This window comes from Conger conger, chromosome 6 (genome assembly GCF_963514075.1).
Source record: "Conger conger chromosome 6, fConCon1.1, whole genome shotgun sequence".
In the NCBI taxonomy this organism is placed as follows: Eukaryota; Metazoa; Chordata; class Actinopteri; order Anguilliformes; family Congridae; genus Conger; species Conger conger.
This window is the reverse complement of record NC_083765.1, coordinates 5002590-5024763: the sequence shown is the minus strand read 5'-3', so window position 1 is coordinate 5024763 and position 22174 is coordinate 5002590. Positions and strand designations below refer to the sequence as shown.

The window sequence follows — 22174 nt, the reverse complement described above, 5'->3', positions numbered from 1 at the left end:
ATGCACAGCAGGCCCGGCGCTTTGTAGCCCTCTAATGGGGCGAGGTGTTGTGATTATACTGGAATAATCTTCTGACACCTTTTGGAAAGAATTAACTCATGTGCAAAACCGTTGCCAGGGGTTTTTTTTTTTTTTTTTGTTGGGAGGGGATGGGGGTCTAATTTGGGCTTTCAGACGGAGGGGGGGGGGGGGGGGGGGGGGGGGGTCTGGCCTGGGGGACAGGGGGGGAGTCAGACCTGAGAAGCAACAGCCTCTCATCTGATGTGCACTGCGAAGTCTGTCTTGACCGTTTCAGTCTTGTAATCGGACTTAAACTTAATTTTACAAAATATTAGCTTGTCTTAAGTTACTGTCACTTGCTTGACAAGGGAAATATCCTTAACACATTTTGCCAAATGTTGAAATTAATGCGCCTTTACCTCACGGCCGATATCTTTGTTGCATTCAGCAGCGATGCGTGAGAGCAATACGACTTTGAAGTCTAAATTTGAGACTAAAATATTTGGACTTATTTGGTTACTGCAGTGTAGGGGGGGGGGGGGGGGGTTGGAGGCGCAGAGCCCCAGTCACAGTGAACAAGCCCAGGTTTCAGCGGGAAGCTTGGGCCCCAAGGCTGGGGCGGGGGGGCACCGGGGACCTGGAAATTTACTGAGAGGGCCGGGGCAGCGGACGGGACCCCCGTAGGGGGGGTTTGGGCAGCCCCAGGGGGGAGGTGGGGTAGTCACAGAACCCACTTCCCCTGCAGTTTCCTCTCCTCCACAGGGCGGGGGGGGGGACGGGGGACCGACAGCGTTAAATGGGTCTGCTTCTGAACCCCGGCTGGGTTTGTAGTGGAGGGAGGCCAGGCTGCCCCCGCCCCCCCTGCTCTCCCCAGGGTTCCCCGTGGGGCCTTCAGAGGGCCGGGGGCACGGAGTCTAAAAATGTGCCAAGTCTGTATGCTTGAAAGAGTGTGGACTTGTGAGGAGGTTAGCACACACTGCAGTTTTTGGGACGGTACTGAGGTTAGGGAGCTGGACATTTTGCCACCATGTTTGAAAGATTAGAATTTTGAATGCTGTGCAGCCACCATCGATAGTCAGAACTAGCAAGAGCCTTTTCTGATATCAAACACACCTGAGGTAATTGTAGTGGTTATGCCTGGGTGAGATCGGCAATCTTCTGTGATCTTCTCTCTTTCGGCCGAGACGTCAGACTGAGGTCCTGACTCACTGCGGTCATCAGAGAAGGGGGTCACAAACAACGTTGTGTTGGATTCATATACTTTTCTATGCTTTACTGAGTTTGTCTGGTTTATTCCCTGCTAAAAAAACAAACAAAAAAAACAGCTCAAGCTAGGTTTTTGAAACAGCTGGTAGCTGCTAATTTCAAGCTGGCCACAGCTGGATTTACAGCAGGGTTAGAACCTGTGTGAAACCTGCCTTCTGGTCCCCTTGGTTGGCTCAGTTGGCAAGATCAACCAAGCACAGAACTAGTACTTGAATCCAAAGCAGTTACCTATTAGACCCAGGTAGGTCTGGTCGTCATGGCCACAGGTCTCTGACTTCCTGCGTGGGCTCTTGGCTCCCTGGCCCCTGTGTTGCGGGGGGGTGGGGGGGAGCTTTGCCATGGCGACAGGCGTGTGACAGGCGTGTTTACCGTCCCGTGTACACAGCTGTGGGACGAAGAGCTGGAGCGGTCTGCCACGCACTGGGCGGAGGAGTGCCAGTGGGAGCACGGACCCCAAGACCTGCTCATGTCCATCGGACAGAACCTGGCCGTGCACTGGGGCAGGTGAGAGGGCGGGGCTATGCTGGGTACAGCAGGTGAGGGGGCGGGGCTATGCTGGGTACAGCAGGTGAGGGGGCGGGGCTATGCTGGGTACAGCAGGTGAGGGGGCGGGGCTATGCTGGGTACAACACACTCATACACACTCCTAGCCTAGCAACACGTGCTAATGCAGCAGTGCCTGAGCACACACTCCTAGCGTAGCGACACGTGCTAACGCAGCACTGCCTGAGCACACACTCCTAGCGTAGCAACACGTGCTAACACAGCACTGCCTGAGCACACACTCCTAGTGTAGCAACACGTGCTAACACAGCACTGCCTGAGCACACACTCCTAGCGTAGCGACACGTGCTAACTCAGCACTGCCTGAGCACAAACTCCTAGCGTAGCGACACGTGCTAACACAGCACTGCCTGAGCACACACTCCTAGCGTAGCGACACGTGCTAACGCTGGCTGATACAGGGGCACCGTAGCGCAAAGCGCATTACGCTCTAAGCCCACAGACCAGAGGAGGATGAGAGAGGGCAGTGCTTCTCCCGCTAAGCGGGATCGGGGGCGCCCGTACAGTGCCCCTTTGTGCGGGACGGCAAGCTGGTGCTGCGCCAGGAATCTGCACACCTTCCTTCCCACAACCCCCTTCTCCCGGTGGCTTTTCAATACCACAGAAAAAGAGGGGGGGGGGGGGGGGGGGGGAAAGGCAGATATGTTTCTCAGACTGCTGTGGATCGTTTTGTGCTTCCTGTGCTGGCTGGTCGTCCCTCTCTCTGGCGTAGAAACACACTGGGCAGCTGATGTTCCTTCACGGGACCGGAGTCAGATTAGTCCACATTTAAGTGCCAACGGGACGGTCTCCCTGACATTGCCCATGAGCCTCTTGGGCAGGCTGTGCTCTCTGTGTGCTGCTCCTGACACCACCCCCCCCCTCCCCCCCCCCCCCCCCCCCACAGGCACCGCTCCCCCACTTACCACGTCCAGGCCTGGTATGACGAGGTGAAGGACTACACCTACCCCCACGCTCACGAGTGCAACCCCTGGTGCCCCGACCGCTGCTCTGGACCCATGTGCACCCATTACACCCAGGTGAGTGCGCCCCGCCCTGCCACGCCCTGCCACGCCCCGCCCCGCCCCGCCCCGCCTGGCCCCGCCCGGCCCTGCCCTGCCCCACCCCGCCCCGCCTGGCCCTGCCCCGCCCTGCCCCGCCCTGCCACGCCCTGCCACGCCCTGCCCGACTCTCTCTCACACACACACACACACACACACACACACACACACACACACGTACACACACACAAACGTATACACACAGAAACACACACACATACACAAACACAAACACAGAAACACACACACACACACATACACACACACAAACACAAACACATACACACTCACACACACACACACATACACACACACACAGAAACACACACACGCATACACACACACACACACAGAAACACACACACGCATACACACACTACACACACACACATACACACACACACACACAGAAACACACAGAAACACACACACACACGCATACACACACAGGAGCGTTGACGTGGGGTTTGGTCTTAGTTCCTCCATGTCATTCTGCGATAAACATTTCCTGTATCACTGTAGAGATCAGATTGAGCGATACAAGCTGTTGCGTTAGTTCATTGGGTCTTTACCATCATAGCTGAGTCATTACTGCAGTAAGAGCCTTTCTGGATCAGGAACAGGAGGGAGGTCATTCTTTGTATGCCTCTATCCTTCTGTGTCTCTGTCTGGGCAACTATAAGGCGATGTGAGTGAGTTTAGGGGTATGACTATAACACTGCAAAAAACAAAAAATAAGTAAATCTATACAAGTATTTAAGTCTCATATTTAGACTTCAAAGACTTCTTATTTCTATGAAAATCTTATTTCTATCTGACAAATAAGAGAAAAATATTGCCAATGGGGTATGATAGTGGTAGACTCATTTCAAGATTTGCCAGCGAGCCAAGAAAATTTCACTTAAGAAATTTAAGTAACATAAGCTAATATTTTCGAGCAGACTATTTTTTGCAGTGAGGTTCTTCTCAAACTATCAGGTAGCTCCATTCACCCATTCATACACACACCGATGGCGATTGGCTGCCATGCAAGGCACTTCGGGGGTTGGGTGTCTTGCTCAGGGACACATCGACACAGCCCAGGCGGGGGATCGAACCAGCAACCCTCCGACTGCCAAACTACTGCTCTTACCGCCTGAGCCAATGTCACCCCCCCCTAACATGCGTCTCTCCCTCCTTACAGCTGGTGTGGGCCACTACCAACAGGGTGGGGTGTGCGGTCCACGTGTGCCCGAGAATGGACGTCTGGGGAGAGGTCTGGCAGAACGCCGTGTACCTCGTCTGCAACTATTCCCCAAAGTAAGAGAACGGCTCTTTCCGTGCCTCGCCCGTCAACCCCGCCTTCTTGCTTCTTCTTCTCTTCCCTGGATTCCCTACAAATGAGGACTTTTCAAGTCAAACCGTCTGTTTACAAAGCAACCTGCGACGTATTTAGGTCACAGACGGAAAAGGTGGAACGGAAAGTAAAAAAAAAAAAAAGAATAAATTAAGTATGTGAAGTGGAAAGGAAAAAATAAGGCTTGACAGCTTCTAGGATAGCCAGAGCACAATGTTTTGACAACATCTGCTCGAGTTTAGTGTTTGTGATGATGGGTGAAGCACAGTGTTTTCGCCTCGGTCCAGCGAGCCTTTTTTATGACTAATGAATGAGAAAAGGTAGCATTAGCATTAGCCCTCCATGCTAACCCCTGTGGCAATCACCAGGGGGAACTGGATCGGAGAAGCCCCTTACCAACACGGCCGCCCGTGCTCCCAGTGCCCACCCAGCTACGGAGGGCGTTGCCAGAACAACCTTTGCTACAAGGGTACGAGAGCTTTGTTTTGAAAATTTGGTTTCAGCTTGTGCTTAACATACATACTGTAAGTAACACTTTATTGGGAAAAAAACATGTTGAGATTAATTTAGACATGAAATTGATATTAAATTGAAGCACTTGTAATTTGTCTACCATACCAGGTCATGTAGCAGAGGTGGTTTTCAGGATCAGGCTTTCTAGAGCGCCTGATACCATCTAGTTTTTATATGAACTAAGCACTAGGTACACTGTCGTGGTAGGAAAATGGTGGGCATAATTTGACCGAATGGCCTGTTTGTCATTATGTTATGTCGTATCCTTTGGACGATATTGTACGCAAACAGAGCATTACGCATAAACAGTACACCATAAAAACGCTGTGTCCTACCCCCCCACCCCCCCACCCCAGGAGACTCACAGCGCCCTGAAACGGATTACTCGAACGAAGTGGAGAAGCCCCAGGTCCCGGTCAGGCCCCCGGTGACAACGACCGCCAAACCCGCCCCCAAACCCAAACCGGTGGCCCCCAAGCGGCCGTCTACACCGAAGAAGCCTCCCACAACCAGGAGGCCACCAACCGGCAAACCAGCCGCCTCCACCTTCCTGGGTAAGAGGCTTTGTTGGGATTGGTTCTTGTGTTGGGGCAGGGGGGTGGGTGCTATGGTTCAGGGCAGGGCTGTCCAACCGTGTTGATGGAGATCTACAGTCCTGTGGGTCTTCAAAGATCTCTAGCTGTTGAATGAGGTGTGCTTTGTTAGGGTTGGAGTGAAAACCTACAGGACGGTAGATCTCCAGGCACAGGGTTGGGCAGCCCTGCTCTAGCTGTTGAATGAGGTGTGCTTTGTTAGGGTTGGAGTGAAGACCTACAGGATGGTGGATCTCCCGGAGATGCTCAGGTGATCTGCTGCTCACTGCTCCGGTCCTGTGACTGCTTTGTCGTCTGATGGTGTTTATTTGCTTTGTTTCCCCCGCAGTTCAGAACATAAAGTGTGAGACTAAGGTGAGGGACAAATGCAGAGGACCAATGTGCAACAGGTGAGCCAATCCCAACAGGTGGGCTTCCTCTGTCCCGCTCATTAAACCAAAATATGTGACGTGCTAACTGAACATGCTAATGCTGATGTGAAAATCACTTCTGGTGGCTGGCTCTCGTGGAGCGGCATAATTGGCTCGCTGCTCCAGGGCAGGGACTTGGCAGGGTTAGTGGGATCGCCGCATGCAGCGCCCCGGAGCGCCTCGGTAACAGTCTAATTGAGACGAGACGGCTTGGAGAAGGCGTGTCGCTCTCAGGGTCACAAGATCCTACAGGGCCACTGAGGGACGGGGTCGTAAGGCGGTGTATCCCCAGCTAGCACTAACTGGATTAGATAGGGCATAACTGGCTACCAAATTGGGAGAAAAAGGGAAAAATTGGAAAGAAAATCACTACTAGTAACTGAAAGCATTGAGCTCTAGAAAATTAGAATTTTGAGAAAGAATTTTTAAAAAAATGTTCTGTTCAAAGGGTTAAAGTGCAGAGAGAACTTTAAAATGTAGAGCGCCCACTAGTGGACCGTTAGTGAACTACCATTGGCACAGCTGTCTGTCTTTGCTGGGATGTTCACTTGTCTTCATTTGTGCTAGTTCAGTGAAAACCTTTCTTTAAATGAGATGCACTTTTGAGGAAAACATTAAACACATTTCTCTTAAAATTCCACCACAGTGATCACAACAACTATCGCCATCACGTCAAGAACAAATAAACACTTTGTCACTTATCCTCAAACGTGGCACAAATACACGAAAACCTGTAACCATGAGGAAAAGGTTCACGGTCGGTCTGAACTCTCTCCCACAGATACAACTGCCCCGCGAACTGCATGAACAAGAAGGGCAAAGTGTGGGGGACACTCTTTTACGACGTGGTGAGTCTGCGCTGCTGACTGGGTTTTAAATGCTCAGTTTGTCGGGACTTTTTATGACACTGGAGAGGAAATTACGCTCCGTATTAGACTCTGAGGTCGCTCTCCTCCCTCGCCGTTACAGCAATCCAGCATCTGCCGGGCCGCAATGCATTATGGGATCATCGATAACAGCGGCGGTCTGGTGGACATCACCCGGAAAGACAGGCTCCCGTTCTTCATTAAGTCGACAAAGAACGGGATTGAATCCTTCAGGTAAACAATCCCCCTGTTTTCGGTGACTAAGGGACGTTGCGCCCGTCCCCTTCATTCGGTGACTGTAGTTCACTGTGGAAGAACGGTGTCCGCATTCTGGGCGAGCTTCACGGACGAGTTTAGCGGATTCCTATAAAACAGTGCGGGCCAGTTTCACAGACACAGATTAAGGCTGAATTGACAAAATTCAATTTTGAAGGGAGACTCTCCGCAGATAACACAATTTAGTCCAGGACTATGCTCGACACGCGTCTGTGAAACTGGCCCCATAACTCTTAAAATTCTTGCCGAGAATGTAGAGGTGGGCCGCAAAGCTGACTCACCTCCCTTCTAAACTTTGCAGCAAGTTCAAGACGGGGAACGCGTTCACGGTGGCCAGAGTGGAAGGTAAGCCCATGCCCTGCCGGGAAAGCGGCCGCGTTTGTTTCTGGAAGGGCTTGCGCCGATGACCGGTGACTGACCCTCTCTCTCTCCGTTTCTCCCACAGAGATGTCAGTGGACTGCTACGCCTCGGTGGACGAGATCTGCCCTTTCGGGAAAGTTCAAGCCAACTGCCCCAGGTACCGGCCTTAAAATATCCGCCAGTCCGTGTTACGCGCACAAGAACCCAACGTGCAAACTCAGTGTTGACTCCTGCTGTTTTTACAAGGCACTAAAAAAAACAAACAAACAAACAAACAAAAAAAAAAACACACACAGTGTTTGCCAGACCACACATTGGAGAGAAGTCTGGGAGGTTTAAAACCTCAGTCACCAAAGGATTTCTTCAAGCTGCAAAGTCAGCAGCAAAACTACACAAAAGGGCCTTCATTCTCAAAGAGGCTCACAAACTGCTTCACGGCAAACCATACCACCGCTAACGAGGCCAAAACATGTGCATTCAACTAAGCACATCGTGTTGCCACCGTAGATGTTAGCGACAAGCTGCTGATGTCACTTCCTGTGCGCCACCTCCTGCTACGTTCAAGCTTGGCCAAAAGCTTCTGAGCTACTTTGTAACAGACACTGTTCGTTGAGAACCGCAAAATAGATATGAAAAACATGTTTTTAATTGTTAGCTGTTGTTCGCCATTATTGTGTATTCTATACATTTCAGCCATTTTGAATGACGTCAGTCTACTCCTACTCGGCAGCTCGGAGCTGTGAAATGATACCCGACTTCCCGACTCGTAATTCTGAGTTTACCGGGCCGCTTCAGGGTTTCGTTCCCGGTCGGAAGGTCATAATTACGTCCAATTGCAGTGTTAGAACAGTGCAGAACTCTGGAACACACAGAACATTAGAACAGGAAGTGACATCAGTACGTCCTGTGTCTGTCTCACCCCATCGCGTCTCTCTCCTCTCCTCAGGGTGTTCTGCCCCAGTAACTGCAAGAGCCAGCCGTCCTACTGGGCCCCTGTGGTGGGGAACAACTTCTACGCAGACGTGAGTGTTTATTTCCTGTTGACCTCTCTAGCAGCATCTACTTCCTGTTGACCTCTCTAGCAGCATCTACTTCCTGTTGACCTCTTTCACACCGAGAGAGAGGCCCCGGGCACTTTCACATCGCTTATTTTTATCTCCTCGCATCGTGTAAATGATGTGAAGATGAAATTAAGTGGCAAATTAAGTGTCTGTGCCCTTTTCAAGGGTCAGTTTGAAGCCAAGTCAGTTACGGACATGGCAGTTTCAGGGAGGTGGATCCACAGGTCCGTCATTTAGACGTCACGGGTTCCGCAAAAGGATGCACTCATGCTTATCGCCATGGAGATCAGCACCTCCCCAGTTTGACCCCCCCCCCCCCCACACAGCTTTTCCAGATGAAAAGATGAAAAAAGGGGAACCTAAATATTTTTCCTGGGATGGCTACGCAGCGGGACCCATGGGTTTGGGAAGGGGGCACTAGCAAACTCGCTGCCCTGACATGAACCTGTTGCCCCGGGCCAGTCTCGGCTTCCCCCGGAGGAGCTGATGGCCTCTCCAGCTGGTTCCACTTCAGAGCGATCCCCTCGAGACCCTCAACAGGCCCCGGTTTCTCTCACTGTTCAGAAATGGAAATCAGGTCAACTACCAGCCTAAGCTCTACGGTACGAGCAGCTAAGACACAGAACAAATAGAGTAGAATAGAAAAATGGACAACTTAAAACAAACAAAAGGCAGGCCAGCTCCCTGAGTCCTGGCGGGCCACAGTGTTCCTGGAGATCTACCGTCCTGTAGGTCTTCACTCCAACCCTAACAAACCACACCTCATTCAACAGCTAGAGCAGGGCCACCCAACCCTGTTCCTGGAGATCCTCCGTCCTGTAGGTCTTCACTCCAACCCTAACAAAGCACACCTCATTCAACAGCTAGAGCAGGGCTGCCCAACCCTGTTCCTGGAGATCTACCGTCCTGTAGGTCTTCACTCCAACCCTAACAAAGCACACCTCATTCAACAGCTAGAGCAGGGCTGCCCAACCCTGTTCCTGGAGATCTACCGTCCTGTAGGTCTTCACTCCAACCCTAACAAAGCACACCTCATTCAACAGCTAGAGCAGGGCTGCCCAACCCTGTTCCTGGAGATCTACCGTCCTGTAGGTCTTCACTCCAACCCTAACAAAGCACACCTCATTCAACAGCTAGAGCAGGGCTGCCCAACCCTGTTCCTGGAGATCTACCATCCTGTAGGTCTTCACTCCAACCCTAACAAAGCACACCTCATTCAACAGCTAGAGCAGGGCTGCCCAACCCTGTTCCTGGAGATCTACTGTCCTGTAGGTCTTCACTCCAACCCTAACAAAGCACGCCTCATTCAACAGCTAGAGCAGGGCTGCCCAACCCTGTTCCCGGAGATCTACCGTCCTGTAGGTCATCACTCCAACCCTAACAAAGCACACCTCATTCAACAGCTAGAGCAGGACTGCCCAACCCTGTTCCTGGAGATCTACCGTCCTGTAGGTCTTCACTCCAACCCTAACAAAGCATACCTCATTCAACAGCTAGAGCAGGGCTGCCCAACCCTGTTCCTGGAGATCTACTGTCCTGTAGGTCTTCACTCCAACCCTAACAAAGCTCATCTCATTCAACAGCTAGAGACTCTGCTAATTAGTTGAGTCAAGCGTGCCAAGTTAGGGTTGAAATGAAAACCTACAGGATGGTAGATCTCGAGTAACAGGGTTGGCTGCCGCCGATCTAAACGCATTTGTTTTTTGTTGAACAACTCTCCCCCCTCCCGTGTGCCGAGAGGGTTAGGGGATTAAAGAGAATAAAACCTTTCCTTCCGGGATTAGATCTTGATCTGAGTAGGCCATGACCCCCGGGGCGAATGGCTGCGCTGGATCTGGAGTGTACAGACTTGCGTAAGATAAGCAGAGAGGCCCCTGGAACAGTAACTCCAAAGTGCCGGTTGGAGGGCTTTGTTGACTGGGCCGTTTGTGTGTGTGACAGCGGCCTGCCAAAGGGAAGCCGGCGCAGGGAAACACCAGGCCTACTGTTTCACTGTGTGCGCTCCAGTGGCTGCTGTTATGCGCTTGTGACAGAGGCCCACGCTCTGATCAATGACGGGGTGTGTGTGGATGAAAGGGGGGGGGTGTATGGTGAGGGGGGCTGCCTTTGATGAACACGACTTTCTAATGAAGTAGGAGAGTCAGTTGGCCCAGTGTTTGTGTGTGTGTGTGTGTGTGTGTGTGTGTGTGTGTGTGTACTGTATGTATAATGCACTCCATAAGTGAAACATATTTTTTGTTGTTTTTGCTCTATACTCCAGCAAACAAACAGTTGAAATAAAACAATCAGTATGTGGTTTCAGCTTTAATTGGGACTTTCTATATCCATATTGTGTGTAAGTGTGTGTGTGTGTGTGTGTCAGTATGTATGTCTGTGTGTGTCAGTGTATATGTGTGTATAAAGAAACCCTAAGTGATAGTCAGACACAATGGGAATGCAGTGCTGATCGCTCTGTTTGTAGAGGGGAATATGTGGCAGTAGCAGCCCCTAATGACGCTCTCCTCTCCCCCTCTCAGAGCTCCAGTATCTGCAAGGCAGCCATCCACGCTGGCGTGATCAAACCTGAGGGTGGGTACGTGGACGTCCTGGCCCTGGAGAAGAAGAGGAGCTACACTGGATCTCTGAAGAACGGCATCCAGTCAGAGAGGTGCCAGTTACCCGCCTCCTCTTCCTCATTCTCCTCCTCCTCTTCCTCTCCTCTTCATCCTTCTCCTCCTCTTCCTCTCCTCTCCCTCTCCTCTTCATCCTCTTCTTCTTCCTCCTTCTCTTCCTTTTCCTCCTCGTCCTCTTCCTTTCCTCTGCATCCTTCTCCTCTTCCTCTCCTCTTCATCCTTTTCTTCCTCCTCCTCTTCCTCCTTCTCATCTTCCTCTCCTCTTCATCCTTCTCTTCCTCCTCCTCCTCCTCTTCCTCCTTCTCCTCTGCCTCCTCCTCTTCCTCCTTCTCCTCTGCCTCCCCCTCTGCCTCCTTCTCATCTTCCTCTCCTCTTCATCCTTCTCTTCCTCCTCCTCCTTCTCCTCTTCCTCCTGGTGCCGTGCGGTCCAGACGCAGGCATCAGCGGTTTGCAGACTCCGGGCCCTCGTGTGCGGCACGCTGACGGATGATTGCAGCGTTTTATGTGCGGGGGAGACCACACACGCCACGACTTGGATTTCCCTTTTTTTTAACGCGGTTGGCAGTTAACTCGCCGCTGTGTGCGAAAAAGTGCAGTGTTGACAAAACAAGGCAGGGGAAGGCGTGTGAAATTTAACACGGAACTCCCCGCCGGACCAGAAACCTCCATTCTGGCTCCTCGATCGTCGTTTTAGGCACTCACTGCAGGGGCAGACACTTACTGTAGGGGCAGATTAAAAACCCCAGGAACACTGCCTGGTGGGGCTGACTGTGCCAAGCACTCACAATGTGAATTGTGGAAGATATTCTACATCTCCAGCAGCATTCGTTTTTTCCCAGGAATCTTATTCAAAGGGCTCAGCTTTCTAGGAGAAAAAAAAAAACCCCTCTTGCAACATGCATACAATTAGTTTGATTAATGTAAATATTATAGTTGAATCTATTTTTTTGGAGGGGGCGGGGGAGTGTGGTGCCCCAGAGAATTTCCAGAATTTCCAAACTGGGCACAGAGGGCGCCCTTATTACGAGGGCTTGTGGTTTGTCGCCGTGGTGACGGCGGAATTCCCAGAAGCCACTCTTGTCAGGGGAGGAGTCACCGGCAACAAGGCTGCCTCTTGTGTAGCGGTGGGCTAGCGCGCTACCGTGCAAACAGAAGCGTCCCAAATTTGCTACAGAAAGCCCTCGGCTGGCGATGAGGCTGCCTCGGAGAGCCACCCATGCAGGCAAACGCTCACAGACGGGAGTCCTCGGCCGGTGGAAACTGCTGCCGGTTGACTCACCGAGTCTGACTTAGCCGTGCGATCGTGACCTATCGGCCGCCGGCGGGGCTAGCGTTCATCCGAGCCAGCTCTTCAGTTCAAGTTTCTGGGCATCAAAGCTATCTCCACCATCAATTAATTACAAGCGGCCGAGCCAAGAAAGACGGCCAACCGGGAGCTGGACGAGCCGGCTTTTCGGGGAGGCAACATCGGGGTCGAGCCGGCAGTTTGGTCTGTCCAATTCTGGCCCAAAAGGGGGCCGGTGTGCGTGCAGGTTTTTTTTGCTCTAGCTCAGCACTCGGACTCTTGATTCTGCTGATTCGGTTCATTCGAGGCCTCAATAAGTAGAATCAGGTAACGTGGTGCAAGGGCTTAAAAAACCTGCACCCACATCGCCCCCCATCTCCAGACACGGCTGGCGTTTATGTGACTGTTGGGAAAAGCCGTGTTCAGAACATGGACCACAGTGTTTCTTCCTCCTGTTTGGGAATATGTTTGCCAGACAAAACTAAAAGAGAGGGGAGGACATTTTATTTTTTAAACAGGCTATCTATTTATCCCAGTTTCGTTTTTTTTTCGTTTTTTTTCTAAAGTCATTACAAGGGAATCAGTGACTTTTAAACATCACCTCTGTTCGTCAGCCAAATAATGTTTTTCAATTCTGGAAACAGATTTTAGTTTTTGTGTTGTTCCCCTCTTGCAGCAGTGGAAACTGGAATAATCTTACTATTTAAGGCAAGGGAGAGTGCCCCAGATGGGTGTGTGGTTTCATTGGGGGGAAAGATAAATAATAGCAGAGATATTGAAGCTTAGTGGCTCTGGAGATAAGTCTTTAATCGACGGGCAAAGTTTCATATAAGGGCTGGAAAAGAAGCCCTCTGGGTTTCAGGAATAACTCTGGAAAACCCATGGGGAAATATCCCCCTGAGAGCCAACAGAAAGAATGTTTTAGTTTTAGTTTTAATTTGAGTTTCTTTTTTTTTTACATAATACAATGTCAAAGGCTTGGATGTTGCAGTAAAAATACTTTCTAAAATATTATTGATTTTATTTGTATTGTTACCCTCCTCCTTCTCTTCCTTCGCCTCCTCCTCTTACTCCTCCTCTTCCTTCGCCTCCTCCTCTTCCTCCTTCTCCTCCTCCTCTTCCTCCTCCTCCTCTGCCTCCTTCCTCCTGGTGCCGTGCGGTCGAGATGCAGGCATGAGCAGTTTCGCAGACCCCAGGCCCTCAAAAAATATGTACGGTTCTTGAGATTAAGAGAGACTCCCATACGGGAGAGAGTCCCCGACAGAGGACAAAAAAACTAACTGCCAGGGCCCCGTATTGCGAGTCCTGCGTTAGCTGGATAACTGCGCCGAGTGAAGCCAAGAGAACAGCTGTTTTTACTTCAGTCCATGTTCCATGTTAGCGAGGGCTCTGGGTTCCTCTCGGTGCGGTTATACGGCTAACCTGCAGACCCCGGGCCTTAGGAGGATATTGCTGTTTGTGGATCTTCTTGTGGAGTTGCGTGTGAAGAGTTGCCTCATGTCTTCCTCTGGTCTTCCCCCCCCCCCCCCCCCCCGCAGCAAGAGCAACCTGGAGGGAGGCGCGTTCCGCGTGTTCACCGTGAGGCAGTGAGACATCACGCGCAACGCACGGGGGCCATCCGGTCCACACACAGGGTCTCCCTGTCCACTCTGCATGGACAGGAAGTGCACACAGGTCATCGCCATGGCAATTAATCAGACCCCCCCCTGCCCCCCCTCCCTGTCACAACACGCCCGCCCACCGAAGGGGTGGAGCTTCACTGCGCCTCTTGGACATTTTGATCAGTCAATAATGTCGGTTTTACAACACAAGAGGAAAGTAGAAAAAGGCCTTTTTTATTATTATTATTTGTATAGATTTGGTGTTGATATTTTTTATGCCAATATAAGAACATATGCAAAATGCTGTACAGTATCAATGATGATTTTAATAGCGGTGCTGGTATACCCGTCGTGAAGTGTAGGTTGTAGGGTTAAAAAAAAAAAGCGAATGTCTTGTCATTTATATATTTATACATCATTTTTTATTTACAGAAGTAAATGATTGATCTCGTACACAGGAATGTAAATTGATCACACTTTAATCATTTTGTACATATTTAATGTGATATATTTGATCTTTTCAGTACATGTTATACAGTATATGTTTAAACCATTATTTGTATTATTTGTATTATTATAATTTTTTTGGGGGGCTATACATGTCTTGCCATTTGCTTGTTAAGATATTTTGATTCCAGGGTGAACACACAAACATCCAGGTGCCTTTCCCAGTTTTAAAGTTTTAAAGCGTTTAAAGGTACAATAGGTAAGATTTTTGTGTTAAAACATTGTTACAAGACCATTGTAAATCCCTTCCTATCATTGAAAAAGTCTCACTGACATGTTGACTCACCCTCTGCCTGTGTTTATAGTCCTTAAATTTGGGTTTCAAAATATGCAGTTTGTACCAAACCATTGTATAACTACAATAATTCAAGCTCATTGGTTGAAAATTGGTTCTAATTGCCACAGCCAACGGCGTTTCAACATCAGTGCGTTTACAGAGAAGGGGTGGGGATAAACAGTGTTGTGGTTTGAGCGTGTTTGTTGCTGCTATTCCTCTCTTGACCGTGAGAAGTCCGAGATTACCTATTGTACCTTTAAAACCAGAAGTTGTGAACGAGGTGGAGAACAAATAGAGCTGCTGCTTCCATTTCTCGTACTTTGCAGAATTAAAGAAGAAGAACATCTGCACATTGTCTGTGCAAATTTCACAAATGCTTATTAAATTACTAACCGTGCCGAATACGGGAAACTCCGATAGATGGATGCATATGTAGAATAGTGTTTGTTTCAACAATACTGTGTCTTCTTCTGAGTGTACTAAACCTAGTCCCCCCCCCCCCCACACACACACACACACTACTTCTGTGCAGCTCAGTTGTAAATAATACCCCCCTGACCCACACCATCTGCCCCTCATCTTCTCCCTATAGGTTTTAAGTGGATCTTCACCTGAACCACACTTAGTGCACACTTAAGAGTCTATCGCAGGACAGAGTCTGGGATTTGAATTTGGAGACATTATATTTTAAAGCACACACGCTGCCCACAAAGGCCTTTTTTTCTCACGTCCCTCTCTTGCGGTCAAGCGGCTCACAGCAGCAGTTCTTGGGAATGCTCTGTAGAACGCAGACCACACCACTGACACGGATCTCTTTACGGTGTTCATACACTGCAGTGTAATAAAACAGCGTTAACCTGGAGACATGCTCTGCAGGGCAGCTGAGCTTCCATACTAATGGACATTGAGCTCTGTGCTCAGATCTTAAACCTTGACGCTTTACTGCGTGGGTTTTTTGGGTTGGTGTGTCGTCCCCCACTCCCTACATTTGCGGGGATTCAGAGTGGTGAGGCTCGTTTTTTTTCTGAGCTGTTTTCGCTCCATTCCTTCAGGTTGATGGCTGAGTATTGCTGCTCTTCTGACAAAAGGGGCGTGTTCCTTTTGTTTCTCTAACCTCCCGCTCTGTGATTGGCCTTCAGATGTCACTGCGTGGCTTCCAGACCAATCAGAGGAATGCCTATTGGTGTGGCCAGAGAAAATCTTGCTCTTACTTCCTTTGCCACACTTTTCCAGCTATCTAGGTTCTGTCACTGCGATCTTCATTAACTAAATGGGAATTCTGGAGGGAAAATGTATTATTCAGTTATTTGTACAGCTGCGGAATTGTGTATTATGTAAATATTTTGAATTGTCTTTTTTAAGGTATGGTCTGTTGTAAAAGTGCCTAACATAAATATTTTTGGAGTGATTTCTTTTCTTGTGTTTTTAAAAATGTTTTATATGGCAAGCAGTTTGTCTTTCATTGCACAATTTAAAAATAAATAAGACATAAGAACAGACTTTCGTGTGCCTTTATTTTGATTAAGCGTCTTTCCCTCTGCTGTGATTAAACTCAGGGCCCAGATGTAAACTGTAATTCAGACCTTAAGAGGCGATATGCCAGGACAGGATCCTCCCGAAGCCAACTGTCGAACTTCATCATCAGCAGTCATCTCACAACCACAGACCCAATCACTCATCTGCTTATTTTGGATTATGCGTTCTTACAGTTTTCATGACTTTTGACACACGCAGTCAGATGCAGAATTAAACATCGGCACCCTTGATAAAGATGCAAAATAAAAGACTACACAGTAGAAGACACTGACACCATTACGGTGATGTCATTTTCTCCACAAAATATTGGACATTGTTGAGGATTTAATGGACTTAATGGAATTGAATAATAACATGTTTCAAATTATGAATGTATTTTTTTTTTAAGGTTTCAAGTATTGGCATCACTGAAATTAGTGCTTGGTGCAGCTTTTCCATGTGAAACCCTTGAAAGATCCTCAGTATAATTTGTTTTATGCTTATAGACTGCCCTCATCCATTCAGACCACATGCTTTCGATAGGGTTTACATCCAGAGAAATGCAATGGCCATTGCTAAACACTGATTTTATTTTACACTCCTCTGTTGTTTTTGAGCTCATTGTCTTGTTGGTATAGGGCCACCTTTGACCAAATGTCAGTGTCAGAGTCTACCAGGTTTTGGATAAAATACTCAGGTACTTTAAAAAACATTATGCCATTGATGTCACAAGATCCCCTGGACCACCAGCAGCAAACAGTCCCAAAGCAACCGGCACATAACCTTCCCTTTTCATGGTATACACCCCTCTTTGAACACCAAGCATGCTGATGGTGTACATGGCCAAAAAGTGTGATTCGCTCCATTCTTTATTTAACCAGGGAAGTCAACTGAGAACATTAATGGCGTTTGGCAGACGCTCCTATCCAGAGCGACGTACAGTTGATTAGACTAAGCAGGAGACAATCCTCCCCTGGAGCAATGCAGGGTTAAGGGCCCAACGGCTGTGTGGATCTTATTGCGGCTACACCGGGGATCGAACCACCGACCCAGTCATGTACCTTAACCACTACGCTACAGGCTCATGTACCTTAACCACTATGCTACAGGGTCATGTACCTTAACCACTATGCTACAGGGTCATGTACCTTAACCACTATGCTACAGGGTCATGTACCTTAACCACTATGCTACAGGCTCATGTACCTTAACCACTATGCTACAGGGACATATACCTTAACCACTACGCTACAGGGTCATGTACCTTACCCACTACGCTACAGGGTCATGTACCTTAACCACTACGCTACAGGATCATGTACCTTAACCACTACTCTACAGGGTCATGTACCTTAACCACTACGCTACAGGGTCATGTACCTTAACCACTACGCTACAGGGTCATGTACCTTAACCACTACGCTACAGGGTCATGTACCTTAACCACTACGCTACAGGGTCATGTACCTTAACCACTATGCTACAGGGTCATGTACCTTAACCACTACACTACAGGGTCATGTACCTTACCCACTATGCTACAGGGACATATACCTTAACCACTACGCTACAGGGTCATGTACCTTAACCACTACGCTACAGGGTCATGTACCTTAACCACTACACTACAGGGTCATGTACCTTAACCACTACGCTACAGGGTCATGTACCTTAACCGCTACGCTACAGGGTCATGTACCTTAACCACTACGCTACAGGGTCATGTACCTTAACCACTACACTACAGGGTCATGTACCTTAACCACTATGCTACAGGGACATATACCTTAACCACTACGGTACAGGGTCATGTACCTTAACCACTACGCTACAGGGTCATGTACCTTAACCACTACGCTAGAGGCCGCCCTTATGTTATGTGTGAGAGAGAGAGAACCAGGAGGGTAGACCAAGGGCCCAAAGGCAGAGTTGGACTGCATTTATATAGCGCTTATTTCCAATGTGCTTTACAATCAACGCCTCACATTCACACACAAACGTCAATAGCGAAAGGCTGCCATGCAAGGAGCCAATCAGCTCATCAGGAGCAATTAGGACAGGGACACGGGAAAACACACACCCAGGGCGGGGGATCGCACCGGCAACTCTGCACCTGCCAGACGGCCGCTCTTTCCTCCTGAGCTAACGTCGCCCCAAGAAGTGTTCTTTCTTTTCCTGTAGGCACAAAAACCCGTCGCCCCCAGAACCAAGTCAGCATCCCCGTATGCCCAACAGGGGCTCGAACCAGCAACTCAACAGTGGCCAGTCACACGACAACAGCGACAAATGGCCTGGGAGTCAAACCTGCAACCCTGGCATACAGGCCCCCTCTGTCACCCATTGCGTTACACTGCCGCCTTCATGAATGATGTGAAAAGTACTTTCTCTTCAGCAGTAATCAACACATCATTAAAGTGAATGAACCATCTGTGAGATCCTGTGAAACTAATTTATTTTGTCATAGCATAATATCATATTGACTGGTTGCCTGGAAATTGTTACATAACTAATCCTTTGAATCAATTGCTTTCATGAAATGGAATACAGCTGGCCAATTTGTATAAAATATGTCAACAAAGTTTTTTTCCAGAAGTGTTTGCACAAAATTGTGCAATGTTAGATATATTTGGACTTGTGTGTATACACGTATGCATGTATTGTGTTTTAAATTCACATACATTTCTAATCAACATATGAATGGGTGAAATATTTTTAACAAAATAAACAATATTTTGTTGTGAAATTCAGGATCGGGAGAAGCATCCAATATTGGCTACATCATTGTAAACCTAGACATTTGCATTCAAAGTTCTAAAGCCCCAATCGATTTTAGCCCAGTCTTTAATTAATTGCTTCGATGCCAGCTAGGCAAAGGTACCTTCTACAAGCATGCTATGCAGAAAAACGTAAACTATGAACAGAGAATCACTTTAATAATGGCACATGGAACAGATGCAAATGCACATTAAAAATGGCTAGCTAACTAAAGTTATCAACTAGCAGGTGTAATAGGCTGCTAGCTCATGACTTTAGACATGCTGATTGCTCGAACCTCGCATTCAGAATATATTGCAGAAATGAAAAAAAGGATGGTAAATGGTAAACATCTGCTTTTATATAGCACCGTACAATTGATGCTTCTCATTTATCCATTCACACACACACACGCACACACACACCAACAGCAATTGGCCACCATGCAAGGCACCAACCAGCTCGTCAGGAGCAACTGGGGGGTTAGGTGTTTTGCTCAGGGACACTTCGACACAGCCATCGCGGGATTGAACCGGCAACCCTCCGACTGCCAGACAGCCGCTCTTAAAAAAAATGATACTTAAAATGTCAACTGTGCCCGCTTGTAAAATAGATCCAGGAAGGGCACTCCAGAGGCAGGGAGCAGGGTAGACAAATGCGTAGGCTCTTTTCCTTACTCGGCACTTATTTAATCAACCAGAGCAGCCGATTACACAGTTAACTCACCTCACCCGGTTACCTGGGTCTGACCGGGTCGTGCTGAGTGCTGATTTTAAGGTGAAAACAAACACAAGTAGCAGACCCAGTAGCTCTCCAGGACCAGGGCTGGAGGCCACTGCCCTTCATGGATTGGGGAGGGCGTACATTCGTATTTAGACTTGGAAAATAGTCTGAGAAAAGGGCATCGCTGTTCCCCTCTCTCCCTGCGCGGGACAGCTGCAGCAGCAGGGCTCCCCCAGTTCACCAGGCTTCAGAGCCGGCTTCTTCAGAACTGCTCCAGGTGCCTGACCTCACATCTCTCTTTCTCTCGTAGTAAATATCCCAAACTGCCAGCGTTCACGTCCAATTCTGTAAATGAGAAACAGGGAGTGAGAGAGAGAGAGAGCGAGAGAGAGAGGGGGAGACAGAGACAGAGAGACAGAGATTGTGTTTATGTATTTTGTATTCATGTCTTTTTGCATACATATATGGGGAAGGGTTGTTACTGTTTTTTTTTTCTCCACTTACCTCTGTGTGTGTTTAGTGCGGGGGGGGGGGGGAAATGTTGTTACTACTGTAATGTTGTCATTGTCGAGAGAGAGAGAGGGAGAGAGAGAGAGAGAGAGAGACACACACACAGAGAGGGAGACAGAGGGGGAGATAGAGAGGGATAGAGACACAGAGAGGAAGAGAGAGAGGGATAGAGAGAGAGAGAGAGAGACAGAGAGGAAGAGAGAGAGGGAGAGAGAGGGGGAGATAGAGAGAGATAGACACAGAGAGGAAGAGAGAGATAGACAGAGAGAGAGAGAGAGAGACAGAGACAGAGAGAGAGAGACAGAGAGAGAGATAGACACAGAAAGGAAGAGAGAGAGAGAGAGAGAGATAGAGACACAGAGAGGAAGAGAGAGGGACAGAGAGATAGAGACAGAGAGATACAGTGAGAGAGAGAGAGAGAGAGAGACAGAGACACACACAGAGAGGGAGAGACAGAGAGAGAGGGACAGAGAGAGAGATAGAGAGAGATAGAGACAGAGAGATACAGTGAGAGAGAGAGAATGAGAGAGAGAGAGAGAGAGAGAGAGAGAGACAGAGAGAGAGAGACAGAGAGAGATAGGCAGGTCGTCTGGCAGTCGGAGGGTTGCCGGTTCGATCTCCCGCCCCTGGGTGAGTCGAAGTGACCCTGAGCAACACACCTAACCCCCAAATGTTCCTGGCGAGCTGGTTGGTGCCTTGCATGACAGCCAATTGCCGTTGGAGTGTGTGTATGAACGGGTGAATGAGAAGCATCAATTGTACAGCGATTTGGATAAAGACGCTATATAAATGCCAACCATTAATAGCCATGAGGCTCAGCAGTAGCAGCAAGATGTACTTGTATGTTATTGAACTAAATATACTTTATTGAACTGTTTTAGGTGATTTGTCCTCTCCATTTGACCCAAAATACTCGCTAATATATGTGTGAATATTCGGGCTGGGGGAAACTTTCAGTTCCTACATAAAATAAAACGAAAGTCGTTTCTTAGTTTTTTGCGTTGACGGCGCAGCCTCGATGCCGTTGAATAAAACAGTGCGATGACATTAACATTATGTCTGTCACTTGCAGTCCGACGCAATAAAAACGCGCTCTAAATTAGACGTTCTGCTTGGACGCGAGACGTTTTCGGCGATGCTATATCCCGCTGTGACTCTTTCCTCGTCCCGTGGCTGTCGTTCTGTTCGTTTGAATAAATGCGGTTCAGCTGCTGCCGATTGGCCGCCACATGTATGGGTCTGTCGGGACGAGGGAGGATGAAGTTATCGCTGGAGAGCACTCACAACGCGCCTGTCAAGGGGCCTGTCTGATTAAGGAGTTTTTCGGAGAATTTGAGATTAAGCGCTTCGCTCCACAGCGAGGTTTCCAGTTGGTTTGCTTGAATTAAAATGACGGTTTAAAAAAAAAAAAAAAAACCACGGCCGCAAGAGTTATCGCTGCAAATGAGGAAACAAGCTGAAGATGAAGGACAGGTACCGAGAGACTTGTGCGGATCCAAAACTCCCATCACATTCCACCCACAACCAAACCACTAGGGCTTGTGTGAAACCACACAGCCTCTAAATGTAGATAGGCTACACATATTTATCTCTTGTTTTTTCCATGCAGAATTGGACACAGACTTGGGGGAAGAGGTGTGTTTAGACTGTGTTGTGTTTGCAGTACAGATTTTTGGCTGTCCCCGACCAGCCTTCCCCTGCTTCTGATTAAAACGGCTCGTGTTTTGTTCGCGTTCGCAGGGGTCTAGAACACTGCTGGCCCTAAGGTCGTACTGCTACGTAGCCTCAGGTAAACTCACCGTGTTCCGAACACCAAGCTGGCTCACCGTGTTCCGAACAGTGCAACTCCACGACAGATAACTACAAAATCACTTCCAGATCAGCTTTGGTTTCTGTGTGTGTGTGTGTGTGTGTGTGTGTGTGTAAGATATAATTCCTTCCGGTTTCATAAAACCTTGGTACGAGACACTTACGCGATACATTCCGGCATACAGTGACATGGTAATAGTGCTCCACTGTGACATTGTGGTGGGGAAGCTGTTTCTATCGAGAGACAACGCTGTTCAGACCCGGATGAGCTAACACGGTCGATGGGCACAGGGAC

The 22174-nt window shown here is 48.7% G+C and overlaps 1 protein-coding gene across 1 annotated transcript in view; it reads left to right on the top strand.

Annotated features, from left to right (window-relative positions):
• LOC133130495 (cysteine-rich secretory protein LCCL domain-containing 2-like) overlaps window positions 1–16067 on the top strand; it is a 17450-nt gene extending 1383 nt beyond the window's left edge. The window contains exons 3-15 of the mRNA XM_061245115.1: window positions 1652–1770; window positions 2717–2849; window positions 4054–4169; window positions 4575–4675; window positions 5076–5273; window positions 5641–5701; window positions 6504–6570; window positions 6692–6822; window positions 7166–7209; window positions 7310–7382; window positions 8172–8247; window positions 10803–10933; window positions 13722–16067. Of these exons, the coding sequence (XP_061101099.1) occupies window positions 1652–1770; window positions 2717–2849; window positions 4054–4169; window positions 4575–4675; window positions 5076–5273; window positions 5641–5701; window positions 6504–6570; window positions 6692–6822; window positions 7166–7209; window positions 7310–7382; window positions 8172–8247; window positions 10803–10933; window positions 13722–13773 (1302 nt within the window). The 3' untranslated portion in view covers window positions 13774–16067. The remainder of the gene's footprint in view (window positions 1–1651; window positions 1771–2716; window positions 2850–4053; window positions 4170–4574; window positions 4676–5075; window positions 5274–5640; window positions 5702–6503; window positions 6571–6691; window positions 6823–7165; window positions 7210–7309; window positions 7383–8171; window positions 8248–10802; window positions 10934–13721) is intronic.
• The last annotated feature ends 6107 nt before the right edge of the window (window positions 16068–22174 follow it).